The 23,024-nt window shown below is 49.1% G+C and overlaps 1 protein-coding gene across 5 annotated transcripts; it reads left to right on the forward strand.

Annotated features, from left to right (window-relative positions):
- The first annotated feature begins 2,071 nt into the window (after positions 1-2,071).
- Positions 2,072-20,479, forward strand: ZNF16 (zinc finger protein 16). 5 transcript variants are annotated; one of them, XM_029202207.1, is made up of 4 exons: positions 2,284-2,484; positions 3,590-3,793; positions 5,229-5,433; positions 15,756-20,479. In XM_029202207.1, exons 2-4 carry the CDS (start codon positions 3,764-3,766, stop codon positions 17,519-17,521), a joined length of 2,001 nt encoding a protein of 666 aa, XP_029058040.1. In that variant the 5' UTR covers positions 2,284-2,484; positions 3,590-3,763; the 3' UTR covers positions 17,522-20,479. The 5 variants fall into 5 exon arrangements, with proteins under 5 accessions (XP_029058041.1, XP_029058040.1, XP_029058042.1 ...); XM_029202208.1 differs by lacking the exons at positions 2,284-2,484; positions 3,590-3,793 and adding an exon at positions 2,072-2,194; XM_029202209.1 differs by lacking the exon at positions 3,590-3,793.
- The last annotated feature ends 2,545 nt before the right edge of the window (positions 20,480-23,024 follow it).

A 23,024-nucleotide genomic window follows, 5' to 3' on the forward strand; every position in this document is an offset into this window, starting at 1 on the left:
TACACGTGTGAAATCATTGCATTTAAAATACCTACCAGGGACTTCCCTGGTGGTGCAGTGGTTAAGAATACACCTGCCAATGCAGGGGACGTGGGTTCGAGCCCTTGTCTGGGAAGATCTCACATGCCACGGAGCAACTAAGCCCGTGCACCACAACTACTGAGCCTGTGCGCTAGAGCCCGCGAGCCCCAACTACTCAGCCCATGTGCCAAAACTACTGAAGCCTGCGTGCCTAGAGCCCTTGTTCCACAAGAGAAGCCACCGCAATGAGAAGCCCAAGCACCACAACGACGAGTAACCCCCGCCGCTTGCCGCAACTAGAGAAAGCCCACGCGCAGCAATGAAGACCCAATGCAGACAAAATAAATAAATAAAATAAATAAATTTATTTAAAATATATATATATTTATTTATATATATATATAACATATATATTTATATATATGTTATATATATATTTATATCTACAGGGACTTCCCTGGCAGTCCAGTGGTTAAGACTCCACGATTCCAATGCAGGGGGCGCAGGGTCGATCCCTGGTTGGGGAATAAGATCCCACATGCCACAGCATGGCCAAAAGATTTTTTCTAATAAATAAATAAATATTAAAAAATAAAATATCTACACAGTCTGCACAACAACCCCACATCAGACTTTTCCTCGGACCCAGCCAGCATAGTTTGGACACTGCTATGTTTCCCATCCTCTTTCTCCACACTGCAACTTGGGTGTCAGGGGGCAGGCAACTTGCCCTTTAGTTATAGGACCTGGTGGAGAGGCTGCACCTTGTCCAGAGGGACTCACCTGAGCTGCATCAGGGATGGGATGGGACTTGGGTTGTACTCTTGGCAAGGGCTGCATACTGCTACAGCAGGTGGCCACGTGGGAAAACTGGGAGAAGCAGCTTCTTATCCCTATTATGTGTTCTCCTCTTCCCCTCCGAGTCAGCAAGTGGAAAATCCTCAGCCAAGGAATGCCGGTCCCTGATCACTGCATAGGGGAACCTGCCGTACAAACTTGAGTGCTCTTTGTTAATTCCCCAGTATTTCATAGTTTTTGTTGCTATTGTGGAAGATATTTCATTTTTTAAAAATATTTGTTTATTTAGCTGCACCGGGTCTTAGTTGCGGCACTCGGGACCTTTTTTTAGTTGCAGCATGCGGGATCTAGTTCCCTGACCAGGGGTCGAAGCCGGGCCCCCTGCATTGAGAGCATGGAGTCTTAACCACTGGACCGCCAGGGAAGTCCCAAGACATTTCATTTTTGTTACATTACCTGATTGGTTATTGCTGGTTCGGAGAAATGCTCCTTTTTCTAACTTCTTAAGGATAAATGCTTTTGTCTTCTTTAATAAAGAAAAAGTATTTAAGGCGATATAGTCATATATATTTTTCTATGAAAATATTCAGTGGATATTATATATTTTACACTTTACACTGGGTTCCGTAGGTGTGAGAATGAAGTGTTTTGCTTTTCATTGCTTTATAAATAGTCTGTAATTTTCCAGCTAGTATCATTTTTGATTCAAAGGTTATGTAGATAGCGTTTCGTAAACTCCAATAGTTAAAGAGTTTTGGGAGTCAACTTTTTATTATGTATTTCTATTCTAATTTTGGTAGTTTAAATGCATACTTTAAAATATTTGTATTCTTTATATCTAACTGTATAATCAATTTTTGTAAATGTTTCATGGACAGTCCCACTTAAGGAATTTGAGTTTTTCCATCTATCTGTCGAATCATTTACTGATTGAGGGATTCAGTTTCTTCCACGTGCATCATCATGTTTTTATCAAGCAAAACCTGTTCCGATTCTAGGTACCTGTGTATCTAAGTCCCTAGTTCTCCCTGCATTTATAATCGCTTGTCTTTTTTTAGGTAGTTGCCACCCTGGTTAGTTGCACGAACCGACTCTGATCGCGGGGCTCCCGGCGGCTCCTGGCACCTCGCGGGGGTCAAGTATGGATCCACCGAGTCGCTCGTCCTCCCGCGGTCTAGAGCGGCCACACTGGGCTGGGCTGGGCGGGTCCACGAGCCGGAAGTCCAAGCGGGACTTCCGGGGTCCGCCTAAGGGCCGAGTGGCCTGGGGCCCGCGGCCTTGCTCTGTTCTCGGAGCGACTCCCGGAGTTGGCGATTGCCGCGGTGGCGTTTCGGCGTTGCTGACCGCGCTCCCTCGTGACTCCGGTGCCGCCGCGGTGGGTGCCGGCCCCGGGAGGCCTAGGCTTGGTGCGCGGGGGTCCGTAAAGGGGCGTGGGCGGGTCACAGCCTTCGAGGGCCTCTCCCGGGAGGGCGTGCGAGGGGCGCCCTGCAGAGGGTGCGCGGCGGAGCCGAGCAACCCCTGACCTGGAGCCGGGCTGCGGGACCGCGTGGCGCGGCTGCTACAGTGCGACGGGCAAGTGTGCACGAATAGTGTCCTGACGCGCGGGGTTGGGGCGGAGGAAGGGCCTCAGGAATTGGTGCGAACGTCGGAACTGTACGGAGCCGGGTGAGAAATGAATGGGGTTGTCGCTTGGCACCAGGTGTCCTGCCTGGAGGCCCAGTCGGTGGTGGATTCGCCCTCCAGGTGGAGAAGGGGCTCTGGGGATTGGGAGGAATTTATTCTCCCCCAAGGGAGTGGGACTGAGGCTGGGTCATGCCCATCCCGTGGATGCCTGCTATGGACAAGTGGCTGCTGGTCTTCACAGTTGTATCTTTGCTTAGCACCAGGTTGAGCCCTTAGCCAGGAGAATCAGCTTCCAAGCTAACTGGTGGAATCCAATTCCCGAGGTTGCTTTTTCCTTGCTGACTGTTCTTAGCTCTTGGAGGCCCCACTCCTTGCATATGACCCGTGCATCTGAGTCAGCAACGGCTCATGTGATTAGATTGGGTCCACCAAGATAATCCAGGCCCGTAAACTTAATTTCCTCTGCAAAATCTCTTTCGCTGTGTAGTGTAGGTTCTAGGGATAGGATGTGGACATGGGTGAGGAGGAGCAGTCTGCTACCACTGATCAGTCTGTGTCCTCCTGGGCAAGATCCCACAAATACTGAAGTGAGAAAAACAAAATGTAAAATGAGCTTAGTTTTCGGGGCTTCCCTGGTGGCGCAGTGGTTAAGGATCCGCCTGCCAATGCAGGGGACACAGGTTCGAGCCCTGGTCTGGGAAGATCCCACATGCCGCGGAGCAACTAAACCCGTGCGCCACAACTACTGAGCCTGCACTCTAGAGCCCGCGAGCCACAACTACTGAAGCCCAGGCGCCTAGAGCCCATGCTCCGCAACGAGAGAAGCCACTGCAATGAGAAGCCCACACACCACAACAAAGAGTTGCCCCCGCTCACTGCAACGAGAGAAAGGGCGCATGCAGCAACAAAGATCCCACTCAGCCCTAAATAAATAAATAAATAAAAATCTTAAAATGAGCTTAGTTTGGTACAACTTATAATAAAAAGGCAAAGAAAAAATACACATATTTGTTTGTGTAAGCTTAGAGTAATCAGGAAGGACACGTTGGAAACTGGGAAGGAGTAGTGTGGCTGGCTGGGAGATGTTTCACCTTAAGTCCTCTTTAACCTTTTGAATTTTGAGCCATATGACTGTGCCCCTATTCAGAAACAGGGATGATAACTTGAAGATTTTAAAATAAAATGAACTGAATAAATGTTACAAAAGATTGACTCTCGCCTTGGAAGAAAGTGAAGGTTCGCCCCTTGGAAGCATCATCTTCTCTGTCTGCTGCTACATGGATGAGTGCCTTGAGTCAGTGCTTTCCCTGCTTTGAATCTTATGCACCATCCCTCTGAGTGCCCACGCCAGGTGAATCTTCCTAAGATGTTTCATTAGTTCTGTCTCCCAATGTAGAAATGTGGCTGATGTCTCACTTTCATCAGGCAGTCAAGACCTCTTATAGTCTGTCCCCCAGCAACTGTCTCTGAGCTCTGTTCACACCTCTGCCCCATCTCACCCTTGCCTTCTTCTACCTTTCCAGCCAGGCATGGCCTAAACCCTCTCTTCTCTGGGCCTGGTTAAATGCCCGCCTGCCCCAGGCTCCACCCCTTCTCTGCTACCTGTGCCCAGAGCACTTGCCCATCTCACTGATGCATTTGCTATTATCTGTCTCCCCACTGAAACCCATGAGGGTGATGGTCACATTGTCCCTGGAATAGACGCTGGCATATAGTGGGTGTTTTGGAAACACGCTGGCATATAGTGGGTGTTTTGGAAACACTGAAAGCGTGTGTCCCAAGAGGAGAAATTCAGTCCAAGGGTTGGCAGGCAGTGTCTACAATGGGCTTTTGCCTCATCTTCTCCACCCCTGAAGGGCAGACGGGTCACTGGTACCTGCTCATGGTACAATATGAATACGGGGCTGAGGGATGTTGCCCCACTCCCAGATGGGCTGCTGGGCAGGGCATGGTGCATTTGCTCAGAGACAGGGTAGTGGGAGGGGTGGAGGAAATCAGTAACTTGGTCCATGTGGGGAACCCATCATGTGTCTGGGTGGGAATGTCCTGTCCCTTGCTCAGAGAGACCACTTAAACCTGGAGATGAGCCCAGGTTTGAGAGTCTTCACGGGATAAATGATGTTGATGCCTCAGGACTGGACAGATTAACCAAGGAAGTTGGTATAGATACAGAAGTGAACCCTGGAGCACCAACGTGAAGAGGGAGATGAGGAGTCTGGGAGGGAGCCACTGGTGCAGTGGGAGGACAGCCCAGGAGGTTGGGGATGGGGACACCCACTCTGGATGCTGCCAGGGGGACACAACTCAGTGCTGACCAATAGGGTGGCACTGTGATGACTTTGTGCATGTCTGCAGCTCAGGCTACCCCTGGCAGCCCAACCTTTGGAGTTGCTCTTCCCCCGTGAGTGGGTCCAGTGGTCCACTTTCAGGGCATTGTGTCAGGAACAAGCCCACCACAGCAGGCACAGGCTCCATGGGAGCTGCTTTCCTCTTATCAGGGAAAGCTTGGGCCCTTCCAGGTGGTGCCAACAAGGCACTGTGTGCTCACCTTGCTCTGTGGTCAGCATCTCACCATTTCCCACCTGTGGCCCTGGCTTGTGAGTCTGTGTCCTCGTGGCTGGCTGACCCTTCCCTTGGTTCCAAGATCAGGGAATGTGGCATCAATCACCAGGCCTTCCAGAGGTCTCAGGCTGCAGGGGTGAAGGAAGTGACCCCTACCTGGTGGATGGGTGAACCCCTGGAGTTATCCCCTCTGCACATTCACCTGTGTCCTTGCTGGTCTCCAGGTCCCAGCCATGCCCAGCCTCAGAGTACGCCCTGAAGAGGCAGAAATGGAGCCCTCAGTCCCTGGACCATCTCCTTGGACCCCCAGAACACAGGCCTGTGTGAGTGATGCTCCCGGTGTGACCCACCCTGGATCTGCACTTCATGGTCCCTTCTGCTGTGGTGACGCTGAGCCAGAAGCCACCCCCCCTCACCATCAGCAGCCAGGTACTGGGTGTGAGTTCCCCACTGATGCCCTTGTTCTGAGGAGACTTTGTCTACATCACCCTGCACTTACCTCAGGAGGTGTGTGTGTCACCATTAGGGGCAGAGTGCCTTGTGGACTTGAGGGGCCAAGGCTGGAGGTCAAGGGGCCAAGAGAGGAAATTGGCCTGGCACCTGGCTGCCCTGGTGCCCTGAGTGGGACACTGCTTTCCTCACCTGACATAGAGGGGTGTGACATGATGGTCACCAGCTGAGCCCTGCCTAACTTACCAGGCTGGTGGTAGTCCGTGCCCTCAGGTCTCTGCCCTAATCCAAGCCTTGGCCCTGTTCTATTCACACTGCCCAGCTGCTCCCATCCCCGTCAGATACCAGAGAGTCCTTCCTGGACACCACTCACTAACTTACCTCTTCTGTGGACCTCTCAGCAGTGATCAGGATGGTTACTCACTGTTAGCTTTCCTTACTGGGATCTGATGGTGGCTGTTTTACAAGAAGACACCCTTAACTATGTGGGACCTTTTGTCATACTCAGGACATCTGGCCAGAGTACCCTGTTCAGACCCTGTGTGGCCAGGGAAGGTTGGGCTAAGGGCAGAGATGGCACAAGGCAGTCCTAGGTGTGTTGGAGGGAGGAGATGGATAGAGGATGAAAAACATGACAGAGCCAAAGAAGTGGCCCTGAGGGACAAAGCCTGCTGCCAGATGGCCAGGGGTATACCAGGCAGAGAATGGTGAGTTAGGCCAGGATTCTTGCTCCAGGAAAAAAAGATTGATGGTAGCTCATGTTTTAAAAACCATTTTGCTATAGAGCAAAATGGTGGAGTAGGCAGCTCCAAACACCCCTTTCTCCATGTAAAATATTAAAAAAAAAAAAAAAAAGGTAGAAGCTATCAGGACCAACTTTGTCAGAAATCTAGAAAACAGGTTTACACAACCAAGCAAATGCTGAGTCAAGAAAAAGGCAACTTAAGATGGAAAGCTTTACAAACACTCCCTGGTTCAGCAGCATATTGAAAGTGAGCAGCCTGTGTTCCCAGTGTGGGACCTGGTCCCTGGTTCCAGAAGGAGCAGAGCAGAACTTATTCAGAAATTTTCTTTGTTCTCACCTGTGTGAGGTTGGATAAAGAATGCAAAGTGTTTGTCCCTGTGTTGCCTAACTCAGAACTTACTCAGCAGAAAAGTGGTGGGCTCAAAAACACTGAAAGGTGAACTAAAATCCCATAGCCACTTGGGACATCAGTTAACAGTACAGTTGACCTCCTAAAGCCTAGGAGGGAAAGTTGGAGAAATGAGGGCATTCAAAAGCACCCTTGTATATCAGGGAATTTAGAAAGCCACGTACCTGCCCAGGATAGGATATATGCTAAGAAAAGACCTATGAAAAACAAAAGAAAGAAAGAAAGAAAAGGTCTATGAAGATTGTAGCATAACCTGTAGCTCATCTCCAAAATTAATGAAAGCAGGAAGCCACAGCAGTGTAATAGTGTTAGTGTCCCAGGAGAGCCAACCCACAAAGGCTGGGAGAGGTGTATTATTTTTATTTTACTGTTAGTGTTCAAGGAACTCTCCGTTCAAACAGTAGCTGTACACAAGCTAAAGAAACAGAGACCTTGGTGACCACACATGACAAGGAATGCAGTCTTTGCAAAAGTAGTTTGGAAAGTGACTAAAAGAACGGATGACTGGAGCCTCCAACAATTAAGAATAGCAAACCCTGGAGGCAGGAGAGACTGATTTACAGAGTTATCACAGTAAATATTCAAATGTCCAGTTTTTAACAAAAAATAAAGAATACAAATAAGCAGGAAAATATGGCTGGCCCATTCAAGGGAAAAAAATTAATTGGCGGAAGTGTCCCTGAAAAAGCACAGATACTTGACAGACTAAATCAGCTGTCTTAAATGTACTCAAAGATCTGAAACAAACCATGGGCAAAGAGCTAAAAACTATGTATGAACAAAATGAGAAAATCAGTAGAGATAATTATAAATATACAATTTATATTTTATTTATTATAAAAAGAAACAGAGTGTTAAGTCCTAGAGCTGGGACTTCCCTGGTGGTCCAGTGGTTAAGACTCCACGCTTCCACTGCAGGGGGCATGGGTCCAATCCCTGGTCTCCCACATGCCACGTGGTGCAGCCAAAAATTTTAAAAAATGAAGTCCTAGATGTGAGAATTATAATAACTGAAATGAAGAGTTTGCTGGAGGGTTTCAACAGCAGATTTGAGCAGGCAATAGAATCGGTGAACTTGAAGACAGACAATTGAAGTTATCCAGTCTGAGGAGCAGGAAGAAAAGAGGTTGAAGAAAAGTGAACAGAGCCTAACAGACTTGTGGGATACCATCAAAGGAACCAACACACATATGGGAGGCCAAGAAAGAAGGGAGAGAGAGAAAGGGGCAGAAAGAATATTTGAATAGTGGCCAAAACATCTTAAATTTCATGAAAGACATGAACCTACACATCCAAAAGCTCAGTGAACTCTGACTAGGACAGATTCAAAGAGATCCACACCAAGACTCATTATAATCAAATTGTCGAAAGACTGAATCTTGAAGACAGCAAGAGAGAAGCAACCCGTCTTGTGTAAGGGATCCTCAATAAAATTAACAGCCAGTTTCTCATCAGAACCCTTGGAGGTTGGAAAGCAGTGGGATGACATATTTAAACTGCTGGGAGAATGAAACTGCCAACTAAGAATTCTACATCTGGCAAAATTACCTTTCAGAGTGAAGGCAAAGTTAAGATATTCTCAGATAAACAAAAGCTGAGGGTATTTATTACCAATAGACCTGCTCTGTAGGAAGTGTCAGAGGGAGGGACTTCGCTGGTGGTCTAGTGGTTAAGAATCCACCTTCTGGGGCTTCCCTGGTGGCGCAGTGGTTGAGAATCTGCCTGCCAATGCAGGGGACACGGGTTCGAGCCCTGGTCTGGGAAGATCCCACATGCTGCAGAGCAACTAGGCCCGTGAGCCACAACTACTGAGCCTGCGCGTCTGTAGCTTGTGCTCCACAACAAGAGAGGCCTGTGCACCGCAATGAAGAGTAGCTCCTGCTCACCGCAACTAGAGAAAGCCCACGGACAGAAACGAAGACCCAACACAGCCAAAAATAAATAAGTAAATAAATAAATAAATTTTAAAAAAAGAATCCACCTTCCAATGCACAGGATATGTGTTCAATCCCTGGTTGGGGAACTAAGATCCCACATGCCACGGGACAACTAAGCCCACATGCCCTGGAGCCCACGCGCCACAACTAGAGAGCCCACGCACTGCAACTACTGAGTCCACTTGCTCTGGAGCCTGCACACCCCAACTGGAGAGAAGCCCACATGCCACAATGAAAGATCCCATGTGCTGCAACTAAGACCTGATGCAGCCAAATAAATAAATATTTAAAAAAAAAAGAAGAAGTGTCAGAGGGGTTCTTACATATTAAGATAAAAGGAGGGCTTCCCTGGTGGCGCAGTGGTTGAGAGTCCGCCTGCCGATGCAGGGGACACGAGTTCGTGCCCTGGTCCGGGAAGATCCCACATGCCGCGGAGTGGCTAGGCCCGTGAGCCATGGCCACTGAGCCTGCACATCCGGAGCCTGTACTCCGCAACTGGAGAGGCCAAAACAGTGAGAGGCCCACATACCGCAAAAAAAAAAAAAAAAAAAAAAAGAACTAAAGAAATCTGGTAAAATTAACCACATAGGTAAGGGTAAAAGCTAGTATTATTGTATTTTTGGTTTATAAACCCACTTTTTATTTCCTATATGATTTAAAAGACAAATGCATAAAAATAATCACAAACCTATACTATTGAACATACAGCATATAAAGATACATTTGTGACAGCAACCTCATTAAGGTGGGAACATATCTGTATAGGAGCAGAGTTTTTGTATGCTGTTGTGGCTAAGTTGGTAACAGTTCAAACTCAGTGGCTCTATTCTGGGGATTTAATGTACAGCATGGTGACTATAGTTAATAATGTATACTTGGCAATTGCTAAGAGAGTAGATCTTAAAAGTTCTCACCACACAAACATACACACAAAATAGTAACTATGTGAGGTGATGAATGTGTTAACTAACCCTATAGTGGTCATCATTTTGCATATATACATGTATCAAATCATCCCATTGTACACCTTAAATTTACATGATGTTATATGGCAATTATATTTCAATAAAGCTGGGGGCAGGGGACCAAAAAAGCTGAGGGGGGTGGGAAGCCAAACCAGATTGTTTTAGGATGTTAAGATATTAATTATAATCCCCATGATACCACTAAGAAAATATCTTTAAAATATACACAGAAGGAATAAAAAAATGGTACACTACAAAAATTAAACTGAGGGACTTCCCTGGTGGCACAGTGGTTATGAATCCGCCTGCCAATGCAGGGGACATGGGTTCGTGCTCCGGTCCAGGAAGATCCCACATGCCGCAGAGCGGCTGGGCCCGTGAGCCAGCCGCTGAGCCTACACGTCTGGAGCCTGTGTTCCACAATGGGAGAGGCCACAACAGTGAGAGGCCCGCGTACCACAAAAAAAAAAAAAAAGAAAAAAACTAACAAACATCCAGGACCAAGTGGCTTCACTGGTGAATTCTAACAAACATTTAAAGAAGGATTAACACTAAGTTTTCTCAAACTCTTCCAAACTATAGAAGAGAAAGGAAAGTCAAAGACATCACAGGAAAAGAAAATTATATATTAAGACATTTTATGGCTATATATGCAAAACCCTCAACAAAATGCTAGCAAACTGAATCCAGCAGCACATTAAAATATTATATCCTGTGACCAAGTGAGATGTAACCCAGGAATACAAGAGTGGTTCAACATAAGAACTAATCAGTGTCATTTACTGCATTAATGGAATGAAGGAGAAAAGCTATAATCATCTCAATTGATGCAAAAAAATGTATTTGATAAAACCAAATACATTTTCACGATAAAAACACTGAGGGAACTCAGTACAAGGCAACATCCTCAACATGATAAAGGGCATTCATGAAAAACCCATAGCTAACATCATACACATTTGTGAAAGATTAAAAGCTTTTCCCCAAAGATCAGGAAAATATGCCTGCTTTCACCTGTGCTATTCAGTATTGTACTGGAAGTTGTAACCAGAGCAATCAGGCAAGAAAAACAAATAAAAGGCATTCAGATTGGGAAAGAAGAAATAAAACTACCTCTGTTTGCCTAAGGCATGATCCTATATATAGAAAATACCAAAGAATCCATTAAAAAGCTACTAGAGCTAATAAATGAATTCAGCAAAGTTGCAGGGTACAAGTCAACACACAAAATCAGTTGTGCTTCTGTACACCAACAATGTACAATCTGAAATGGAAATTAAAACAATTCATTTATAATAGCATCAAAAAGAAAAAAATTCTACAAATAAACTTAAACAAGTGGGTGAAAGATGTGTTGGCTGAGAACTGCAGATCATCGCCAAAAGAAATTAAAGGATACCTGGGACTTGCCTGGTGATGCAGTGGTTAAGAATCTGCCTGCCAATGCAGGGAACACAGGCTCAAGCCCTGGTCCAGGAAGATCCCACATGCCACGGAGCACCTAAACCCACGTGCCACAACTACTGAGCCTGCGCTCTAGAGCCCACGAGCCACGACTACTGAGCCCACATGCCACAACTACTGAAGCCTGCGTGCCTAGAGCCCATGCTCCGCAACAAGAGAAGTCACTGCAATGAGAAGCCCATGCACTGCAACGAAGAGTAGTCCCCACTCACCACAACTAGAGAAAGCCCATGCACCGCGACTAGAGAAAGCCCGCGCACAGCAACAAAAACCCAATGCAGCTGTAAATAAATAAATTTATATATTTAAAAAAAAAAAAGAAAGAAAGGATACCTAAATAATTGAAAAGACATGCCATGTCCATGTTTCGGTCTTAATAGTGTTATGATGTCAGTGCTATCCAGAGCAACCTACAGATTCAATACAATCCCTGTCAAAATTCCAACAACCTTTTTACAGAAATGGAAAAGTCAGTCCTCAAATTAATATGGAATTCAAGGGGCCCCAAATAACCAAAACAAGCTTGAAAAAGAACAAAGTCTGAGAACTCATTTTTCCCAGTTTCAAAACTTGCTACAAAGCTTCAGTAATCAAAACAGTTTGGTACTGATGTAGGATAAGCATACAGAACAATGGAATAGAATTGAGAGTCTAGAAGTAAGCCCATACATCTGAGGCCAATTGATTTTCAACCAGTGTGTCAGGACCATTCAGTGAAGAGAGAGAACTCTGTTAAATAAATGATGCTGGGACAAGTGGATTTCCATGTGCAGAAGAGTGAACTTGGCTCCCTACCTCATGCCATATACAAAAATTAACTCAGAATCATCCAACTACCAAATTCAGGAACTGAAGTCATAAAACTGTTAGAAGAAAACATTACATTTTCATAACGTTGGGTTTGGCAGTGGATTCTTAGATACAACACCAAAAGCATGAACAACAAAAGAAAAAGGTAAATTGGACTTCATCAAAATTAAAGACTTCGGGGCATGAAAGGACATTATGAAAAAAGTGAAATGACATCCTACAGAATGTGAGAAGATCTTTGCAAATTGTATATCTGGCAAAAGTCTAGTACCCAGGATATATAAAGGACTCTTACAACTCAACAACAAAAGACAAACAAGCCACTCTTTAAATGAGCAAGGGACTTGAATAAACATTTCTCCAAAGAAAATATACAAATGACCAACTAGCAAACAAAAAGATGCTCAAATTCATCAGTGATTTGAGAAGTGAAGTCAAAACCCGAGTAAGGGGCTTCCCTGGTGGCGCAGTGGTTGAGAGTCCGCCTGCCGATGCAGGGGACACGGGTTCGTGCCCTGGTCCGGGAAGATCCCACATGCCACGGAGTGGCTAGGCCCGTGAGCCATGGACGCTGAGCCTGCATGTCCGGAGTCTGTGCTCCGCAAGGGGAGAGGCCACAACAGTGAGAGGCCCGCATACTGCAAAAATAAATAAATAAATAACCCGAGTAAGATTACCACTTCACACCCACTAGGATGGCTGTAATAATAAAGTAAATAATTAACAACTGCTTTCAAGGATTTGGAGATACTGGAACCCTCGTACATTGCTGGTGGGAATGTAAAATGGTGCAGCCACTCTGGAATGCAATTTGGCAGTTCCTTGAAAGTTTAAACATAGCATTACCATATGACCCAGCAATTCCACTGCTAGATATATGCACCAAGAATTCAAGGCAGATACCCAAACAAGTACATGTACATCGTGTTCATAGCACTATTCACAATAGCCAAGAGGTGTAAACAGCCCAGACATCCATCATTGGATGAATGTATAAGCCAAATGTGCTTTATCTACACCATGGAATATTATTCAGTCAAAAAAGGGAGTGAAGCTCCCTTATTTACACCTGCTGCAGTGTGCCTCAAAAGTCACATAATCATATGATTTCATTCATATAAGATGTCAGGAGTAGGTAAATCCATGGAGACAAAATGCAGGTTTGTGGTTACCAGGAGCTGGGGGCCAGGAAATATGGAGATAAACTAGTGCATAGGGGCTTTGGGGTGATGGAAATGTCTTGGGACAAGATGAAGATGTTGATCACACAACATTGTAAGTGCACTAAATGCCACTGAATTGCTCATTTCAAACAGTTAATTTTTTGTCTGTCAGTTTCACCTCAACAAACTATTAAGTAAAATGAAAACAGAGCCCCTGTGGGAGATGGGAGACTAACAGAGACCCTGCCCGAGTCTGCGGTGCCGCTGGGGTCTGTGTGGCAGACGGCAGGGTGAGCACTGGAGAGCCACAGCTCTGCCCCTCAACAGCCACAGCCACACGTGGCGCTCACAAGCGTGGCTTTGACAGGGGTACTTTTTCACAAACATGGAAGCAACTAATCATAAAGGTCTTTAGTGTTGTCTCTCAGGAAGTCTCACAGGTTTGCTGTGTGCTGGAAGGGCTCAGAGTCTTCACCCTTTTCTCCATTTGGTGTCACACTTGTGGGGGCAACACAGTGCAAACAAGTGTATTTGTTTTCAAATCTTTTCCTTCACCATTAAACCCAATTTTTTAAAAAGATTTTTCTTAAGGGAAGCCATATTTCTATGACTTTATATTTCCTTTCAAAAGAGGAACTTTCGATATTTTTCCAATAGTTCTTATGTTGCAGAGGAGAATTGTATCCAGTTTAGCAAATCAAAAATGCCCTCTCATCATCCTCACTTCACTCGCTCTTGTTTCCTGTCTCAGTAAACTTCTTCCAGGTTGACAGTAGCTCTGGCTCAAAAACCAGTTCCTATTGCCACCACTTTCTGAGCCACAGTAATGACCTTACCTCAGTCAGGGTTCAGCAAGCCATGGCCTACAGGCCAGATCCAGCTAGCCAGTTGTTTGGGGCCTGCAAGCAAAGAACGGTTGAAGGTTTTTTAAGGATTATAACAAAGCAGACCATATGACAGAGACCGTGTAGCCACAAAGTCCAAGATGGTCCCTCTCTGACCCTTTATGGAAAAGCTCCGTCCCTTCCCCACACACAACCAGGAGAGGGTGGAACCCCGCGGATCAGTCATGGGGTGCAGCGGGGGACATAGTGAGCCCTGTGTCATCCCATCCAGACCCTTGTTTCCTCCAGTGACCTCCCTGTCTGTCCTGCAGCCCTCACTGTGCCTCCCCACACCACCGTCAGTCAGTCCAGCAGCCTGTGGACATTACCACAGGTGCCCAGGGGCTGGGGCTCTGGGAGAAGATGGTAGCCCGCGTGCAGCGAGTGATGACAGGCCTGCATGAGGGTCAGCAGGAAGGCGAAGCATGGTGCCTGCATCTGTGTGCTGGCCGCATGGCCAAGCTCCAAGGAGGGGGTCCTGGCAGAGACTCTATGCAGGGGCTTCCAGCTGGGCCGTGGGTCAGGTGACCAGAATGTGAATTGTCACTACCAGGCACATGGGCATGGTAGGCAAACAGGCTGAGAGCATATGGCCAAGCTGGGTCTGCACTGAGATCCAAGCATAACAGAAGCCTCCAGTTGGGGTGGGGGAGACAGACTGCTATTGTGGTGGTAGATTGAAGTTCCAGGTGGGGAGAGGCAGTTGTCTTGAGCTGAGGGGTAGGTCAGAGGGCAGCAGGCCCAAGGAGGCTGGGGCTAGGGAGGGGTGTCCTTCACCCACCCACTCAGCACCACTGGGCGGCCCCAGCCCTGGGGCACGGAGCCCTGTTGGGGGCAGTGGTCAGAGAAGTCCTCTCCCGTGAGGTGATTGAGCCAAGACCGGCAGAAGGGAAGGGAAGGAGGGAGCGTGAGGACCACTGGGGAGGGCAGACCCCAAGGGGAGCGGGTCCCTCCTGCTCAGGAGAAGCGGGAGCAGAGGGGGGAGGTTGTCAAAGTGCTCGTCACCAGACTGCTGTGGGTGGGAGGGGAAGGTGGGAGGCCAGGTTAGCTACTCCCCATCCAGGCAGGAGCAAAGGGTGGTTTGGCCTGGATGTCTCAGGTATAACGAGAGAGAGAGATACAGTAGAGCAGAGTGTCCTTGTCCTTCAGGTGTGAAAAAGGGGGTGCCTCCCGGTGTGACAAGCAGCCTTGTGCACGTCTCTGTCACGGAAGGATGGATGCAGCAGCTGAGCTCTGGTACCAGCTAACAAAGTGCAGTCACAGTGCAGGTACCGAGAGGTACAGGTTGCTTTGGCAAATGGGGCACGGTCGCTGAAGGCTTCTCTGTCAAGTGGGATGGAGTCTGACATTCCAGAGTCATCACCATGCAGTTGGAGCCAGTTCTGCTTCCTTGAAGGGAACGGGCCCTGAACCTTCTGGCCTGGGCCCAGGCCCACACCTGTGAAGCCAGTGGTGGGCGCCCAGAGAATGAGAGCTGGGCCAAGCAGCCGACTCCAGGCTTGTGCATCTGGAACAGGAGGCAGGTAGAATGTCTAGCAATGCAACGTGCAGGGAGCTGTGTTTTCCTTGAACAGGTGGGAGGGTGAGTGCCTGGGTTTGTGACACACTCCGAGGTAAAGCCAACAGGACCTGCTGATGACCTGCTGTGGGTCAGGGGAAGGACAGCCAAGGGACTGCCTCAACTCAGGCCAGGATTTTGGGTGGCCTTAGTCGGGAGACTGCAGGTGCTTTCCTGAGATGTGGGGTCTGGGGGTCAGGTTAGGGTTGGTTTTCAGTTGCTGTGCAGCCTGGTCCCCTCAGCTCTGCCAGCCCCTCACAGTCCCCTCGAGAGACCTGGGACCACCACCCACCTTGGGTCCCATGCTCCCAGACTTGTCTGTGTTTCCCTGTTTCCTTCCATGTGACTTCCTGTTTGTCATTTCAGATTGGGACCCCAGGACTGAGGGCAAGGAGTTTCTTCAAAAGGAAGAAGCTTCTGAGGATTTGGAATCACAGGCAGAAACATCAGAAAACCATGCCAGTGATGTTTCCCAGACGCCTGAGCTTGGAGAACTCTGTGACGGTGCATTAGAAAGAGACTGGGAGGTCCCTGAGGATGAGAGACAGGCGCAGTCCCCCTGCTGGGAGGGGGACTTCACACCAGTGCAAGTGCTTCTCAGGAGCTCCTCAGGAGAGAAAGAGGTAGACTGTGACAAGGTCAAGAGAGGCTTCAGTCTGAGCCCAAGCCCAGTGGCATGTCAGGGAGCCCCTGCAGAAGAGAGGCCACATCCGCACAACACGCATGGCCAGAGCTTCCCACGCAGCATGGACCTAATCAGCTGTGAGGGGCTTCACGCAGCCGAAAGCCCGTTCATATGCAACGAGTGTGGGAACGCCTTCCAAAGAGGCCCCGATCTTATTCAGCATCAGACAGCGCACACTGGACAGAAGTCCTTCATATGTAATGAATGTGGAAGGCCCTTTAGCACACATTCAGACCTCCTCAGGCACCGGCTTACCCACCACGGAGAGAAGCCACACGTGTGTACTGAGTGTGGAAAGGCCTTCGGCCAGAGCTCCAGCCTTAAAAAGCACCAGAAGTCCCATGTGAGCGAGAAGCCCTATGAATGCAGTGAGTGCGGGAAGGCCTTCAGGAGGACCTCCAACCTCATCCAGCATCAAAGAATCCACTCCGGGGACAAGCCATACGTGTGCAACGCCTGCGGGAAGGCCTTCAGGCGGAGCTCCAACCTTATCAAACACCAGAGGGTCCACACAGGGGAGAAACCCTTCGAGTGTGACGTGTGCGGGAAGGCCTTCAGCCAGAGCTCACACCTGAGGAAGCACCAGAGGGTCCACACTGGGGAGAGGCCTTACGCGTGTAGCGAGTGCGGCAAACCCTTCAGCCGGGTGTCCAACCTCATTAAGCATCACAGGGTCCACACAGGGGAGAAGCCCTACAAGTGCAGTGACTGTGGGAAGGCCTTCAGCCAGAGCTCGAGCCTCATCCAGCACCGGAGAATCCACACTGGAGAGAAGCCTCACGTGTGCGGTGTGTGTGGGAAGGCCTTCAGCTACAGCTCAGTGCTCAGAAAGCACCAGATCATCCACACGGGAGAGAAGCCGTATGAGTGCAGCATCTGTGGGAAGGCCTTCAGCCACAGCTCTGCGCTCATCCAGCACCAGGGTGTGCACACGGGCGACAAGCCCTATGAGTGTCGCGAGTGCGGGAAGACCTTCGGTCGCAGCTCCAACCTCATCCTGCACCAGCGAGTTCACACTGGAGAGAAGCCCTATGAATGTACTGAGTGTGGGAAAACCTTCAGCCAGAGCTCAACTCTCATTCAGCATCAGAGGATCCATAATGGGTTGAAACCCCACGAGTGTAACCAGTGCGGCAAAGCCTTCAACCGGAGCTCAAACCTCATCCACCACCAGAAAGTCCACACTGGAGAGAAGCCCTACGCGTGCATCGAGTGTGGGAAGGGCTTCAGCCAGAGCTCTCACCTCATTCAGCATCAGATCATCCACACCGGCGAGAGGCCCTATCAGTGCAGTGAGTGTGGGAAGTCCTTCAGCCAGCGCTCGGTCCTCATCCAGCACCAGAGGATTCACACTGGGGTGAAGCCCTATGACTGCACAGCTTGTGGGAAAGCCTTCAGCCAGCGGTCAAAGTTGGTCAAGCACCAGCTGGTTCACACCAGGGAGTGAAAAGAAACCGCATGAGGCTCCACCCCAACTCCCCTGGCAACGTCCCAGCCTCTCCCATCCCGAGACTTGAGTTGGGCTCTCTCATTCCCTCCACTCCACAGCCACTGCCCACAGAGGCCATTGTCCACAAACCAGAGGCCCTCCTGTGAGACAGGCTCCCCACCGTGTGAGACAGGCTCCTCCCCTGACTCCCCTGCCGTTGCTCCTGCTGCGTGTGACCTCATTTCTTTTCGGTTTGTTTTTCCAGTTTGTTATCAGACTGCCGTATTTGTTAGAAGGGAAAAGATTATAGAGGCTGCATACTTAGGAAGAGAGTTTATTACTGTAACGAAACATAACCAAGGAAGTAGACTGACATTCAGTTTGAGATATGACCACAGCACTTCTTTTGTTTGGTCACTAGTCATAAGAACTGAGTTCGCTGTCAATGGCTGCAGTTGGCATTCTGTTTACATAAAGTCAGGTCAAGAGTGTTTCAGGTCTGGTTGCTGTCACCCTCTCCCAGAGGTGGTGCATACTCATCACCACCAACTCCTCACCCCTCTCCCTCCCATCCCATAATGGGATTCCCCCACTGCCCCCTTTCCTTGGTGCCTGCCTGCAGTCTGAGGTCGTGTGTTCTCACTCTGCTGTGCCTCAGGCCCCCGTGGCCACTCAGGGCTGCAGCACAATTAAACGTGAGGCTCTTTCCCAAGCTCCAGTCCTGGCCTCACCCACAGAGGTCCATTCTCTCCATGCCCCTCCTGTTCACCCCACAGGCTCCCAGGCTGTTTTTTCCCAGATCCATCATCAGACATTTATGGGACACTTAGGTGCCCCTAGGAGGTGGGCACTGGTCCCATAATCCCCAAGCCGGGGAAACTTGGCCCAGAAGCAACACCTCTACCACCAGGGAGGCCTTGACCTGGGGGTGTTATGGGATGGATAGGTTGGGGTGGGGGGCACCTCCTGCATTGCTCCAGGAGAAAGGGTAGCAATGGGCAGGTATCGTCAGGTTTGTACTTATGGTGGGAAGGTAAGGTCTTGGCTCCTGTGTTTTCAAGGAAGTAGAGGCAAGGCCAGCAGTGGCAGATGCGGAGGGAGAGGTGGTGGGAGTTTGGAGAGAACAGAGTGTGGAAGGGTTGACTTGGATGCACAGGTGTGTCCCATGGGCTTGGGCAGCATGGGCTGCCCACCCTCACCCCAGAGACCCTGCAAAGCAGCTGGCACTGCTGCCCTGCAGAGGCATTTGTCACACCCTCCTCTCCACCTCAGCCCCTCCCCCAAGGCAACACCCCAGTGGGATGCAGCTTGGACAGCAGTCCTGCCCTGCCACCCTCCAGCTCCCCGCCCCGGTCTCTGCCTGACGAGACCTCGCACTCTCTCACTGTAGGGCAGCTCCTCATCCAGCCTGGATTTAATGACTCCCATTTTCAGTAAGTACGTGCTGGGCACTTGCTCTGTGCCATTCACAGTGGGGATACAGCAGGAAACAAGAAAGACAAAAATGCCTGCCGTCGAGGAGTTTGCATTCCAGCGGGGGAGAGAAAATTGTCTAACAGTTATGATTGCTGTGATGAAAAAGTAAAGCAGGAAATGGGGTCTGGGTGTTTTGAGGGTCTCAGTCTTAAAAGGGGGCAGAGAAGGCCTCAGTGAGACGTCGTGTGAGCTATGACCTGCAGCAAGGGAGAGAATGACCCAGGCAGGTGGGTTAGGGTTAGGGTTGGCAGCAGCAGGGGGCCTGTGGGCCAGGGGCACAGTGACGAAGAGAGAGCAGACAGGTGAGACCGTGGGCGGGCCCTACAGGCCTGCAGCTTCTACTCTGGGTGGAATGGCAAGATGTAGACGGCTTGGACCTGACGTGCATCTCAGGAGGATTGTCTGCTGTGTGGAGAAGAGGTTGGCGGGGCAAGCGTGTGCCCCTCTCTGTCACTGCCTTCTCAGCTCCTTTTCCCCTTCCCCGGCCTCCAAACCGCTAGTGAATCCCGAGGCCGAGGCCCAGGCGAGCAACAGCTGCCACCTCTGGGAGACAAAAGGTCCACAGGAAGGGGCTCCTCTGCTCCCTCAGCCCTGCAGGCGGCTGGGGAGAATTCACCTGATTTTGTGCCGTCTGCAGCCTGAGAAATTTTAATTTCAGGACGTCATGTTTTGAAAGAGGAATGGTCTTGAAAAGCAAATGTCCATCAACCACAGCCTGTGTCTTCCCTTTTGACTTTCATGGTGTCCTTGGAAGTGTATTTCTTGGGGAGTAAGGGCTGAGTCTGTGAGATCCATAGATAAAGTCACTGACCTCGGGCCTGGGTGCCTCGTTCCCGGGTGGCCAGAGCCTGGCCGCAGCCTCAGGGAGTGGCTCCAAAGGGGTACACATCTGTGCCCCTGGGAGAGTAACAGCCATGATTTCAAATAGAGCTTCCCCAGTTTGACTTTTTAAATTTAAAATCAACATCATTCTAGAAAATGCAAATGTTGAAAAGGGGGGAGAAAAGGGAACACTCTTGCACTATTAATAAAATAGTGCACTCTTGCACTCCAATAAAAAAATTATTTTTTTAGAAAAGAAAAGGGGGAAAGATATCATACATAATTCCACCACTTAACTCATTCTCTAGGGACAGCAGTGCAGGGCTGAGACTTGGTCCGAGCAAGAAGCAGAGACAGGGAGCACAGCCACTGTCCAGAGAGCTACCTTGACTCCAAGCGGGGAGGTGAGCAGTAAGTTTCAGGTGGACAACATACTGATTCACAATTATTAAAGGTTATACTCCATTTATAGTTATTATAAAATATTTGCTGTATTCCTTGTGTTGTACCGTAGATCCTTGGGGCTCATTTTATACCTAATGGTTTGCACCTTTTACTTCCCTACCCCTATACTACTCCCCCCTTCCCTCTCCCCACGGGTAACCACTAGTTTGTTCTTGACATCTGTGAGTCTGCTTCTGTTTTGTTATGTTCACTGGTTTGTTGTATATTTGTAGATTCCACACATAAGTGATATCATACAGTCTTTGTCTGTGTCTGACTTATTTCACTTAGCACGATGCCCTCCAAGTCCACCCGTGTTGTTGCAAATGGCAAATTTTCATTCTTGTGTATGGCTGAGTCGTATTCCATTGTATATACAGGCCCATTTTTCTGGGGTCTGACCGTTGACAGTGTTTAAGCCTCACCCCTCCTCCCCCGACCCCTGTGCCACACTGATGGGAAAGCCCGGGCGCCCCTCCCTCAGGACCAGCAGAAGGTTCAGACCACCCAGGCGCCTGCTGGAACGTGGGGGAGGGGCTCCCCCAGCCCCACCACAACGACAGTAAGCACCCAGGCCGGCCTCTTTTGCCCGTGCTCTCAAACCACTTTGGACCTTCTTGGGAGCCCTGCCCTGCTGACCTCAGTTAGGGAAGTGGTAAGCCCTTTCCTGCACTTGGGGTGTGTGGCATCATCAGTCTTCACATCAAACCAAATCTTCAGTGGGGGGTGCCCAGCCACCTCTCCAGGGGACCATGAAAGTTGGGACTGGCATTGTGAGCAGGAAGCCCATGTGGTGACGTCACCCGGGAGTCTCTGCCCTTGCTCCGTTACTAACCGGCCCGCTGGCTGCAGGCCGGCATCACTCAGCCGTGCTGCACGTGTTGCATTGTTGAATCCAGTGGAGCCTCGTAGAGTTAGCGGACCGAAATCAGCAGTTTTCCTCATACTTAATTGGTGTTTAGGGACAAGAGTATGGAATGGGGACCCTCCTTAAAGTGGCCTTGGGTTGTGTGTTGGATCCCAGACCTACCTCTATTTGAGAACAAAGCTGCAACTGACTAGGCTCAGGGGAGAGACTATGCCCCATGCAAGATACAAATCCATTGGGTGGTGACTCGTGGAAAAGCATAGGTGAGGCTGAGGTCCACACTCCAGGGCAGAAGCTCGCCAGGACCCTTAAATGCTGCCACTGCTGCTGCTTCAGCCAGCATCTGCGTCACAGCGAAAACCCTCATGCTCAGGGTTCTAGAGAAAACACTCCCGGCACAGCCAAGGGATTAATTCAAGTCCAAATTAAGCCTAGGGTCCTTAACCCATATCAAGCAGCCATTGCCATGGGGAAGCACCTGACCTGATGATACTGACTGAAGTCTCCCTGGAGGAAGAAATTTATCAATGTGAGTGCAATAGAGAGGACCCCCTTGAAGTATATCCAGACCACACACACCCCCAAAAGAGAAATTGTGGACAAAGAAATTCACAATTTGACCCAACTTGACATTCAGAATTTACTAAAAGAACTTACATAACAAAAAGAGAAAAGGCTTTTGCGTCTTTATGACATGGATGCTGAATTTACACCTGCTGAAACGCACCAGTTGGCAGACCTTCATGGACTTGATACTGGGTGTCAATTTTCAGTTATACCTGGGGATCCCACCAAGTTTATACAAGGGCCCCTACAATCATAACAGTCAATGAATACAAAATAGAGGACAAATAGGTATGTCTCACCCTAACCATCAGAAGTACTGCCTTGCCTAAATTGGTCATAATCATAGCACCCACTGCCCTAGAGTATTCCATAGTGAGCACGGATGCTCTGACCCAACGAGTAATACAAAGTGGCTTGAAACATGGGACCCAGTTAAAATTACTTCATCCAATCAGCAACTGCTAAGTATTTTGCTATTATCGATTTGGCTAACATGTTCTGTTCTGGGCCTATTTCAGTAGTCCCTCAGCCACAGTTTGCCTTCACCTCTGAAAGGACACAGTACACCTTTTCTGGGATCCTCATGGGTACATTGGCAGATGAGGTATCAGCTGCGTGCACCTTTCTTCAGGAGCACAAGTGTGACATTACATTGATGACATTCTCCTCCAAGGAGAGCCATGTGGCATCCATTCATTTGTCATTCACTCAGGACATAGAAACACAAAGGGCCTCACCAGAAAGGAACACAGTGCAAGGTCCTGCCACCTCTGCTCAGTTCCTGGAAATGATTGGTTAACCAAGGGCGGATCCATCCCTGATACTGTAAAGAAACAGCCAACCTTCTCACCAACATCTCTCAGGTCTTCTGGGAGTTCTGGAGGCAACATGTCCCTCATTTACAAATTTTACTTAAGCCCATTTATCCTAGTACTTGCAAATGGGCCCATCTTGAATGGGGCTCCCTCCAACAGAATGTTCTAGAATTTGTGCAACCTCAGGCATGCCCATTAGTGTCCCCACCAAGACTGCTCCATGGAAGGGGCTTCAGCCCTTCCTTCTATGCCTCCTGGAGTCTCCAGACCACTCATGACGGCCCTAAGTTGTCCAAGGGCTTCTGATGCCAGAAACTGACTTCTTTGCCCCATACAATATGCCATTAGAGCTGCAGTTGCTGGCCACTAACTGGGTCCTCCCGAGCCTGTGACCCTCTGTACCCAGGTACTCATTATGCTCTGGGTCATACAAGCAGCACCCAACAAGCTCAGCAGGGCTGCTGAGTCTGCCTTGGTACAGGATGGAGCCAAACCTGGGCCCTCTGGCACACTCCACCTGTAAGAGGGG

This window comes from Monodon monoceros, unplaced genomic scaffold, assembly GCF_005190385.1.
Source record: "Monodon monoceros isolate NGI ecotype Baffin Bay Population unplaced genomic scaffold, NGI_Narwhal_1 Super_Scaffold_5, whole genome shotgun sequence".
NCBI classification, from domain to species: Eukaryota; Metazoa; Chordata; class Mammalia; order Artiodactyla; family Monodontidae; genus Monodon; species Monodon monoceros.

Coding starts and splice junctions, on each gene's coding strand:
- ZNF16 (XM_029202207.1), top strand. CDS start 3,764: ATGCACCATCCCTCTGAGTGCCCACGCCAG. Junction 3,794..5,228: donor CCTCTGAGTGCCCACGCCAG/GTGAATCTTCCT, acceptor GCTGGTCTCCAG/GTCCCAGCCATGCCCAGCCT. Junction 5,434..15,755: donor CCCTCACCATCAGCAGCCAG/GTACTGGGTGTG, acceptor TTGTCATTTCAG/ATTGGGACCCCAGGACTGAG.